At 41.6% G+C, this 11,754-nt stretch overlaps 1 protein-coding gene across 2 annotated transcripts in view; it reads right to left on the bottom strand.

The window, feature by feature from the left end:
* The window catches only part of igsf3 (immunoglobulin superfamily, member 3), a 154,127-nt gene that overhangs the window by 111,798 nt on the left and 30,575 nt on the right, over positions 1–11,754 (bottom strand). Inside the window, exon 2 of one of the 2 annotated variants that reach the window (XM_036562047.1) lies at positions 5,856–6,233. In XM_036562047.1, coding sequence (XP_036417940.1) covers positions 5,856–6,233 — 378 coding nt within the window. Of the gene's footprint in view, positions 1–5,855; positions 6,237–11,754 lie in introns of both variants that reach the window. The other variant, XM_036561982.1, reaches the window with a different exon arrangement.

An 11,754-nucleotide genomic window follows, 5' to 3' on the forward strand; every position in this document is an offset into this window, starting at 1 on the left:
CTCTACCTCGTGCCTTGAAGAAGGTGCATCAGTCTTGAAGACATAAACTATCCAGTGATCCAGAAGCAGCAGATTGACTCACTGAGTTAATTAATGAAGCCTGGTGTAGAACGTGGGCAGAAACGGTGACAGATCTCGAAGGTACACGTTTGTAGCCTAAGCAGTCACCTTAGAGCTGCTCCCTCGCTACCCCTAGTCAGCTTTTAGCCATCTTTACTCACCTTTAAGCAAAAGTGATCTTTTAGCAAAAGTACCCCAGGACAAAAGCAGCAAGGAAGCTGCATGTGAACCAAATATAATGGAGAAAAAGAGAACCAAAGAGAGTGAGTGGGTGGAGATGGAGAATAAGGGAATGCAGGAAATACTGAGTGCTGAGGCACATACAGCTGCTGAAGAGCTACTGGCAGAGCAATACAGGAGCGGAAAGAGGGAGGGAGGGAACAGGGACACCATGGAGAAGTGGGTTAAGAGGTTAGAAACACAAAAAGGGTCAGTGTGTGTGGTGCTCACCACCTCACACACAGCATAAACATACAGTGCAGCTTTTACTCCACTCGTCCTGAAAAGAAGTGGTCAGGCCTGGTCTATATGCATTTCACCACAGCCATAGCTTTGCCTGTCCTAACGTCTGTCCACTTTTTCCACTTTTGTCTACTCAGGCCTGGTCTGGCAGGGCATTTTCTTTTTACTCTTTGTTGTGGTCTGCACACAACATGTACTTTGAAGGTGACATTTTAGTTTATACAGAAGGTATTATCAGACGAATTACACATGGATTTTCTTGGTATTTTGTTGCCCTTGGTTCACTGCTAAGATTACATTTCGATCCACCAGTTCAAATAGCGTAGACACCTCTGCAATAGCCCGTGCACACTAGCACACACCTCATAAACACAAAGGGCATGAAAGGTCACCGTCTGTCCAAACAACAACAAAATGGAAGCAGCCACTGAACTCCTATTCATGCATATGAATAGCAGCTGCCCAGCTCAAGGGTTCATGTAGTATCAGCTCCTCTCCGTTATAAAAGCCTCCTACACATACATGAAGTACTACCTAAAGCTCAACTGTATGTGTAGCTTGCAACCTTTGTTTGAATAATAATACGGGGAAAGCTAGTAGCCTGCACACGGACTCTCAGATAATGCTACTTGGGAGCAACAAGTGATCAAACTGATAGAGAGAAAAATTCAGAATTTCATTCCTTTCTGTATACCATGGAATTGGAACCCACTTTGGATCACCAACTATTATTGTAAACTGCCTTTGACAATCTTTCCATGACCGTGTTGGATTGTGGTAAAAAAAATTCTAAGGCAGCTTGATTTAAACCTCAAATATGGATGGAATTTAAACATTGATAGCAGTGGTGTTAGGTAACAATAAACCAAAGGAGAAAAAAAATGGAGAGAGGTGGCTTTGGGGGTGTGGTGTCCCCTTATATCCTCCCTTCAAACTGAACCCTGGGCGCAACCAGATCTCTACTGTTGTTATATTTTATCATGTAGAAATCTTCATCACTCTGCATCAAGAAACATGCTCTCAATCTGGAGCCAGTGTGCATGTCTTTACACAACATGTCTGTTCTGTGTTTTTCTGTAGCCCCTAGTTTGACCACAGACCCAAGCTTGTAGGAAGTGCAATGGCATGTGATAGAACAATAAGCAGGGCTGGGGCGAGGGGTGAGGGGGGCATGTGGATGTGTAGTGAATTCTAGAGCAGTGTGAGAACGCTGGAAAGGGCCATGAAGGGGTCAGCATTGGGGATAAATGTCTAGTTCAAAAGTCCATGTTTTGTCCTATATACATTAATATATTAATTTTGACCTGTGTAATTAACTGACTTCATGAGACTAGTAACTGCACTAAAATACCCCACATAAATCAGCTGTGGTAGTCAAGTAATGATGGCAAAAGTAGGCTAGAATTAGAGGTGTATTGTTGTTTTATAAAAGTGTTGTATAATATTTATTTAGAGCTTATTGCTTTACTTTCACATAACTTGCATGAATGTTAGATTTGCTTGTAGCTCACATAATATTTGCATTTCAACTTCTTAACCACCTTGTAATCCAGAGAAACTAGTCAAACTGGGGGAAAAATGTACATAAGAAAACAAGCAGCAACAATTCATTATAACACTTTTGTTTACCACAGAGTGCAAAGGTGACAACTGTTGACAACTATTATTCATTTTTCCCATGGAGAAAAAAGGTGCTTAGACCTGTAATCCTTAGCTATAATTAGGCCATACTAATTATCAGTAGCATTTCAGGTATTGTAATAGATGAGGTTGAAAGTAGTTCCAGCAGAACAGTATAAAACCATACAATGCTACAGATATTACTAATATGTGTGAGTAATGAACAGTCTGGAAGATTTACTGTGTCCAGTCACTTGATGACTAAAACAGCACTGTCTAGATTTGTTGTGACTCATGAGTCACGTTTGTAATAAGCAACTGTAGTGTAACGCTTTGTTCCAACAGACACATTTTAGCAAAAGCTGAAATGAGTATTTCTCACAGGTCTTAGTGGTCATAAATATGTGTCCAATGGCAGATGGGTTTCAGGGGGGTTGTATGAGGGGGTGGAGGTGTGGAATAAGGGGCCAGAGAGCAATCTGGCTGTTGTTAAACAGGTGGCTCTCTGTGTGACACTACGTATGCTCTCCAACCCACAACACTCAGGAGTCACACACTGATACCATATTAAAAACGCTCCCACTGTTACTCACACACACACAAATTGCGCAAGCAAAGAAACCGTCCTATTCAGAGGATTTATGATCTCTCATAGCGTCAATTAAGAACAGGTCTGTCACAATCACAAAATTATAGCTGCCGATTAACGGCCATATCAGTGCTTGCAATTAACAATTTAATTGACCGTTTTGTCAAAATTAAAATACAAGCCTAAAGTGGGAATATCTTGCCTCCTAGCTGTTGACTTAGCAGTTTTCTGACAAACGACAGAAATATCTCAAATAAACAAACATCACTCTTCACAGCCCTCTAAATGTGTTATTGCACCATTCAGAAGTTAGAACTCCTGTTATTTGTATAAGATCAATGACATGTCAATAAATGTGTTTTAAACTTTGTTATTCACATGTATTTGTCGAACCCAATGGATGAAAACACTCCCAAATCACCTGCTGTTTGTTGCGATGTAAACATATGATAGTGAAAGCTAATGAGGGTGCAATAGGGGGCAGGCGTGGGCTGTAGGTTAGGGAACCAGCCTGGTGACCAGAAGGTCGCCAGTCCGATCCCCTGAGCCGATGTAATGTGACTGAAGTGCCCCTGAGCAAGGCACCTAACCCCCAACTGCTCCCTGGGCGCTGCAGATAGGGCTACCCACCGCTCCAGGCAAGTGTGCTAACTGCCCCCTAGCGTCTGTTCACCAGTGTGTATGTAGTGTTTCACTGCACGGATGGGTTAGATTGCGGAGGTGAAATTTCCCCGTTGTGGGACTAATAAGGGTCTCTTAGATTGTGCTCAGCCTAAATAATTGTGACAGGCCTAATTATGAGATCAGTGATTTTTACTAACTTGCTGGCTTTATCAGTTACTGGAAAGTGTTGAGATTAAAACGAATATGAGTATAACAATTTTGATGGAGCATGGAAGGAAAAAAAAAATCTGTAAAATCACTGTGCTGAAATTTAAAACTGCATTGCTGATACATCCTCAGTTTGTTTTGAGGGCCTCTTATTTGCCATCTTTCATGGAACCACTGCTGCTGATCAAAACTAGGCCTCTGGCAGCATCCTGTCCATGTTTGCATTGTTTATAACTGTATTAATATCTATTTTGCAAAGACAAGCTACTTTCAAACTTTGTATTTTGTATGGCAAAAAGTCCATTTTGTTTTGAAAGGACATGTGTGTATATATGAGCCCCACCGATCTTTGTAATATATAACTAGAGTTAGGTAGAACCCATTTTAACATACAAAGTAACAAAAATCAAACTGAGTGTCAACTTCAGAATTAAAAACCACATCAAACCTGAAAGTGTGTTTTGTTATACCCCGTTTAAGGCACTGCTTAAGACTATGCAAAGTTACAGCTAAACTTCAAAGCCCTTGCAGTATCAGTCAGACATTACAGTTGTAGGACTATAGTTGTAACACATTAATTATTCAAAATTAAATATTTTACTTTTAAGGCTTCAGTGCTGTTGTTGCATTTACTTTCACCCAGCCTGACCTGACCCAACCTTGTCTTGGAAAACTGACAGAACATGTGACTCCTTATCTATCATGGTGCTGGGAATAGAACAACAGGTGAAACAATGACCTAGGACACACCCAGCACACCCCACAGAAACACACCTATACCTGGCTGGCCTGTCTCCCTCTCATTAAGCACATAAAAAGTCACATATGTAGAAATTACATCATTTCACATGCAAACTGCCTGCTAATAGCTCCATATTCTCAGAAATAATACAGTTGAGAGCACTGGCACAGAAGACAGTGAGCTAAGTGTGTGTCTTGGAGTGTGTGTGTAGGGGACGGGTTTAATTATGATTATGATTAAAAGGCTAAGGATAATTGTATCATGGCAGCAGATAGCAGAGCAGCAGAACAGGCCAGTGTCCTGGTTAATGATGGGGTGGGCTGGCACGCAGATGGACTGGCATTCTGTCAGTTACCTACTCCATTACACAGCCAGCCCCAGTGAATGACTGATGCTGCTACCATAAATCCACTCAGGCATTAAAACTCCACCAATTAACACGGAGCCATTAGCATGGCTGATGGAGAAGGTGCTGAAGCTGAGAGTAGCTCTGACAAGGCTAGATTTCACACAGGTTTCTCTAACAATAGACTTACAGACGCAACTTTTTAGTTTTTCCAAGTTTTTTGAGGATAGAGGTGAAGGTTAAGCTGACTAGAAAAGAAGATTTAGTTAAAATGATCTAAGGCCAAAATTAGCCATATGTTTCAGGATTCAAATAAACTAGCCTGAAACTTCTCTATATTAACTCTTAAACGCATGAGTCTTTCATCAACTGTTCATATACCTTTTGGAGCAACCCGGCAGTTATCTCTACAAACTGCAATGCTCATGTAAAATGTAGAAATGCACAGATTTGGGAACTGTGGGCTGATATCCAATATTTTTCATGTACATATCTACCAATGCCGAGAGATAAACACTGACATAAAATATGGCATATAAAACCTGGGACTAAATCTATATGGATTAGCATTACAGAGACATGTAACATTTATTTCTGAAGGGTTATTGATGCAGTTAAATGCAGGTTTTTAGCGCATTAGCACAGCACTGCCTAAACATTCTGCTCTTCTGGAGTAGAATGTGTCATCAAATATTGGTTTTAGAGTCTTTTCAAATCTAAACATCTGTCCTATATTGACATTTTTCTAATATTTTGGCAATATTCGCCAATACATGCACATCCTTAGTAAAATGCAAAAACATTTAACAGTAGCCAAATAAAAATATGAAATCTGTTTTCTTGTATTTCGTCACTTCTGTCCACTGTGTAGTATCAGAAACTGGATAAGTCTACTGGAGATTACTTCATTTAATGAATTTTGAGGCATGTTTGAGATGATTTAGCCACAGCGTTACTTGCTGTGCCTAAGCTTCCATCACTTATTAGCAACAACAGCTTCATAGTTCCAGTGCAAAATGAAAGCCCTAGGGCAATAAGTGTGTCTGGACTGAAAACATGGACAAAGTAGAGGTGGGAAAATGAGGTCATGGGTTAACTGAGACCCAATATGTATTTAAGGGATAAATCTATAAAGACTATATAACATTGACTTTGACAAGATTGTGCGCCTGCCCACATGAAGCATGAAGTGTTCTCTGACTCACCGGTGAGGTTGGTTCGGGCGCTGTAGGTGCCTAAATACTGGCCGTCCGTGTTGGGCGTGTAACACTCAAAAACACCTTGGTCCTTGGCCTGCAGCTTGGTGATGTGAAGAAGAGCAGAATCTCCACTCAGTCTTTCCACATAAATCTCTCTGGTGTTGACTCGCTGAGAGTACACGGCATAGGCGTAGTTGGGCTGGGCTGTGCTCACTATACGGATCTCTCTGTCTGGGGCAGTGTGCAGGTACATGGACCATTCAAAATCCTGCTCCACTCCCTCTTTATAGCCGGTCACATTACACCAGATGGTCACGTGGGAGCCCTCAGTTCGTACCAGGGGTCCGGGCTGAACTGAGACTACTCTCTGGGCCGAACTCACGCCTGCTGGAGAAACAGATAGAAGAGAAAAGAGAGAAGATAGAGAGATGTCAGTAAAGGACATTATACACCGCTTCTGCACTTGCTTGTCCACTCGCTTTTCTGCATGAGTTTACAAGAGCATCTGCAGTCCAGTGACTTACAGAGCTCTTCAGTCCACTCATGTTAGATGAAGCCTTTTCAGTTATTCTTCAGTGAATTGAACAAGCGCAGCAGTTAGCATCTGCGTGTCTGTTTATGACCCTAAACTACTTCAGTGGGCCTTATGAGTGGTCCTCAGGAGATAGACGCATTTCGGTCTTAACTCTCCCACTCAGGATACTCAATGCGTACACATACAAACAAACAAAAGCGATGAACTACTGTCTGTGGCATGATCATAATAGCTGATGTCATGGAGCGAGTAGGTTACAATCAGAGAATACAAAACAAATACTTCATGCTCTTAAATAAATGGGAGCACTCTCGATGATGACATAACTGCCTTCACTTTCAGGAGGTTTATTCCGCTTATGGAACTGTTGTGTGCAGTGTGTGATCAGTGACATGTTCATATTCTGGCAGTGCTGCAGAATAAATGATGACAAATGGGAACAGTTGGAGGTGACCAAACAGTCAGAGAATGATGCTTCGAATGTCATTGTCCAATCTGCAATGGGGAGAAAACGGACAGCCCATCTGCTAGCAAGCACCGTCTGGCTGTGGTGACACCATGCGTATGCGAGTTTAAGAGAGATGGAGAGGGAGGGAATGTTCTCCACAGCTCACCAGAGCAAGCAGTGATTTAATTACTCTGGAATATGCACATGCATTAATGCATCACCACAGATAAAATTAAAATAAGTGAAAAAGTGGCAGTTCTCCTCTAGACACAGACATAACTAACATCCTCTAATGCCAATCATATGTACTGTACACATTCTAATTATAATTAAATAAACAAAAGTACATTTGACAGTTAAAAACAAACGCAAACAAAAAACAAATAGTAGCAACCATTTAGAAAATATCTGAGATTTGTCCACACTATTGTCTATCTTTATAGACAGTATGTCCCACAGAATCAGAAACCACAACAGCAAGTATGTTTGAAATTTCTTCACTCAACGCAGTTTAAGCAAGCAGTTTGCATGATGTTTATGAGCTTCCATTAGCTACATTAGCCTCATAGATACAGAGCAAACCAAAAGAAGCAAATAAAAGCTAAAAGCTAAGCTACAAGGCTAACGGTGCTAAACCACAGAACAAAAGTCACCCAAATCTTTTCTGTTAACACACGCTCAAAACTTCTCTCAACCCACTCAAACCGTAGTTTCGTGTTCATTAAGGTTGCACAGACTTTTTGATGTGGTTTAGAGCCCATGTCCTTAATAAACAAAACTTCACCATGCAGCTGAAAGATAGGGGCAGCTGTTTTAGGGGAGTGTACCCATTTTCCCAAGGCTGTCCATCCCCTTAACTCTACATATAGAACATCAAACCTCAATGGTACATTAAGGAGACCTGTGAAAAAGCTTCTTAAGTTCATGGTTAGGATCCTGGGGCCACCAGAGGTCATACAAAAGAAAACAAGTAGCAAATTTGTTTTTAATAGGGATACACTTGCTTACCTTAGCTATCCTCTGTGTGCTAATTAGCTAGCTAGGCAAACTCATGTAAACTATTTTTGAGAAGCCAGAACACAGCATACATACAAAAAACCTGGGGTACTTGGGCCGGTGTCTGAGGAACTTCAATGAGCAAATAAAGGGCCAGGGAACATAGGAATGACCCCTATTTTAGGCAGCAGGTGGAGAATTTAGACACTAGTTTGGAATAAGTTACTGTGTTATTGTGTCTGAAACCACGTTGTGAAGTCAGCGCGACCTTAATGAGGACCTGAATACAGGTTGACAGAAGTTTTGGGAATGTATTTCCAAAAAACGACGATTCTGGAGTCTGTTAGCAAGTTTAGCCTTTTGGCTGCAGTTTAAATCTAAAAAATTGCATTGGGTTTAGGAGAAAATTGTGTAAATTTGATTTTCCACCAGACTTCACTAAACATGCACTAGGCATTTTCCAAGATGCTGGTAATCTCCATAGAAACCTTCAGCTTTTGTTTCAGCACCTGTGCAATATTCTCATTATACTCTATTATGCACAGACACTGAGAGTGGAGCAAGGTCAGGTAATAGGACATGTGCCAAGCAGCCTATGGTCTGGTCTAAATCGCACATGGCCAGCTGTCTCCACATCCCATGCCCATGACTACATGCTCACATGTGCTAGAGCTGTTTGTGAAGCCAGTCTGAAACCCAGCTCAACACTAGTCATGCTGTCTGACGGACTTGTCAGCCGGTCTTCTAACAAAATGCTGTTTATTCATTCCTTCCTCAACGTTACATAGGTAGCTGTCTCTGGCTCACACACACTGATTACGACTAGCTGTCTCTGCATCTCCTCATCACACACTACCTGCCTGATCCGGCCTCGTATCTGTGTCTGCACAAGTCTTGTCTCATTGAGGAAATGTTCTCGCAGCCGCTATACCAGACAGAATAATCAGTGGCACCTTCCAAAGTGTGACAGCCTGCTACTTTCAGAAAAAAAAGCAGCAGCAAAGGAAATAACAGAAACAATGGTATATCCCCATGGAGAAATAAGACAGCTGCCTTGGAGTCTTTACTTGAGATTATTCATGCCCATGTAGGGCAAAAGACCACATCAGAGAGATCATATCATCTACAGATCCTACACTCTTTACATCTCTTTCTGAGCATCATTAGACCCCACAGTGATGGCTTTTAAACTGTATGAATGGCTACAACAAAGGCGTTTTGAAGACCACATCAGAGCAGCAGCATGCATGCCCGTAATTAGATGACGCAATGTGGTCACAAAAGGAATAACCCATAATGTGGATCACTAAAGGAACACCCATGATGTGCCAGACATGTGCGTATTCAGCATTTTAGACCTTTAGAACCATTGTTTTCTTTTGGTTTTGATACAGTACGGTTTTCTAATGCTGCACAGTTTTGACAGCTCTAACAATAACTGTGCTTATTCTGAGTGATGCTTTGATTGTGATTTGAATAGCGCTCTACAAAAAGGCACATGATTATAAGGTTTACCGTGTTTGTCTAAACACTTAGAGAACAGCGTGGGGGAATATCTGACTGATTTGCGTCCTAGTCGGCACAAAAATTAAAAACGTAACACAGGACTGTGGAACAGCAAGAAAATCGCTAATCAAAATACCCTAATTGTGGTCTTTCATCATTAATTACACAGTGAATTTGATTAGTATAAGATATATTGAGCAGTCGAATATCATTCAGAGCCATTCAGCATATATGACAGGCAACCATGGCATCTTCCAAGTCGTGTAATTCTTGTGGATAAAAACGACAGCCTGCTAGCCCATGTCCCATCAGTCTGATCCCCTCAGGACAAGGCTTTAATATGACGGAGGCATTCTGGAGACGTTAAAGTGGAACAGGCATGTCAGCCTCATTCCTCTCCTTTAGCGCCGCTGAGGAGTGCAGCCTTTTCATGTGAGTCAGGCTACAACGTCCCCCGAATAACCGGCTCAGTCCTGCCATCAGACCTGCCGCATTAAAAATGGATCACATACAAAACATCCTGCATTTAAAACCAGCCACTCACTCTTCTTACAGAGTGGAGCGACGAGGGGGTGTCAGCTTTATTACTGCAACTGTCAGAGGTGACTTCCTGTGTGTGCGGGTTTCTACAAACAAATGGTAATCTTCTTAAGGGACGTTGCACCTGTTCTCGAGCCATCACGTACAAGACAGGCGTTTCATGTTTCATTTGACAGGTTTCCAGCTCCTGAGTCACAGGTTTGAGTCATATTCCATTTGGGACACTCCCAAGCTTTCAGCATCACTACAAAGCTAAAATGAGTCCCAGCCCCTATCAGCTGCCCCACCCTGGAGCCACCGCTCACCAACTAGCCTAGTGCTGAGAAAAGTCAATAATACAATATTTTCCAAATAGGTCAAAGTACTTGATGATATTTCATTTTTCATTAACACAATGAATCAATCCCTGAGTATTAAAACCCTGTAAGAAAACAACGTCTTACAAACAAGCTTGCTTTGATTGGGCCATCTCATTCTCTTCTGCTTTTCCTAAAATTTTACCAAATACTTTGTATTGTAAAGGTTAATCAGACAAAAGACAAACAGGAAGGATACTTATTATTTATTTACACTTTTATGTATTTTGTGCTGTTTTTCAAAACAATCTTCGGCATCCAACCCGGGATGCAATGATATGAGAATTCTGGGCCAATATCCAATATTTTTCATGTACATGTCTGCTGATACTGATACCAACAGAAATTTGGGACAAGATCCACGAGGATTAGCACAATGGAGAAATTTTAACATGTATTTGTATAGGACTACAACTGTGGTAAAATCAATAAAAGGCAGATATTTTAGCACAGTAGCCATGTGTCGCTTAAACGTTCTGCTCTTCCAGAGTACAATAAACGCATCATCAAATGTCAGTTTGATATATCAAATATAAACTGTCCAATGCCATTTTTTAAGCCAATATTCCACCAAAAACTGGTATACTGCTACAGACTACATATTGCCCAGCACTATTAGAACAATCAATTCTGATCCTGCAGGGCTGGAGTCCAGCACAGTTTGGTGATTTTCCCAGTCTAACACACTCACTAAACCTGGTCATTAACTGATGAGTTGATTCAGGTGTGATTGGTCAGGATAAAATAAATAAATAATAATAAAAAAAAATCACCAAACTGTGCTGGACTATGGCCCTTCGGGACTGGAAATGGGTACCACTGGACTATACCAAAGAATATCTGTCCAATTATATTATAAGGTTATAAAACAGACTCCAATGGGAAAGAGACTCCAGCTTCCAAACTACAACAATTAAGGCCACACAGCGGGAAGGACAGGTTAAGAGTATAAAATATGCAAATGGAGGGTTTCTTAAGGAAAAAACAGCCTGACAATATAAATGCCAGCTGAGAGAGAGAGAAAGAGAAAGAAAGAGAGAGAGAGAGAAAGAGAAAGAGAGAGAGAGTGAGAGAGTGAGAGAGAGAGAGAGAGCGCGAGAGAGAGAGAGAGCGCGAGAGAGAGAGATGAAGAGAGGGAGAGACAGAAGCAGAGGAGAATAGGATTAGTACGACTGGAAGGACAGAGTGAAAGATACAGTGAGAGAGAGAGAAAGGAGGGGCAGATGGAGAGTGCACTTCAGTCCTTGGTCAGCAGAAAACTGTGGGTCTGATAAAGGCACTGATAAATCCCGCTGCATGGGAAGTGATCTCTCCCTCCGTGGCACGCTGTTTGTTTTGCTTTAATTGCCTCTCACAGAGCCGGCACTGAGGAGCTTTAATGGAGAGGCCTGTGTTCATGGATGCCAGCCATGGATCTGCATCAGCAGGCCCAGGAGAGCAACCTGAGACACGCTCAAACACACACACACACACACACACACACACACACACACACACACACACACACACACACACACACACACA

Source organism: Colossoma macropomum, unplaced genomic scaffold (assembly GCF_904425465.1).
Source record: "Colossoma macropomum unplaced genomic scaffold, Colossoma_macropomum, whole genome shotgun sequence".
In the NCBI taxonomy this organism is placed as follows: domain Eukaryota; kingdom Metazoa; phylum Chordata; class Actinopteri; order Characiformes; family Serrasalmidae; genus Colossoma; species Colossoma macropomum.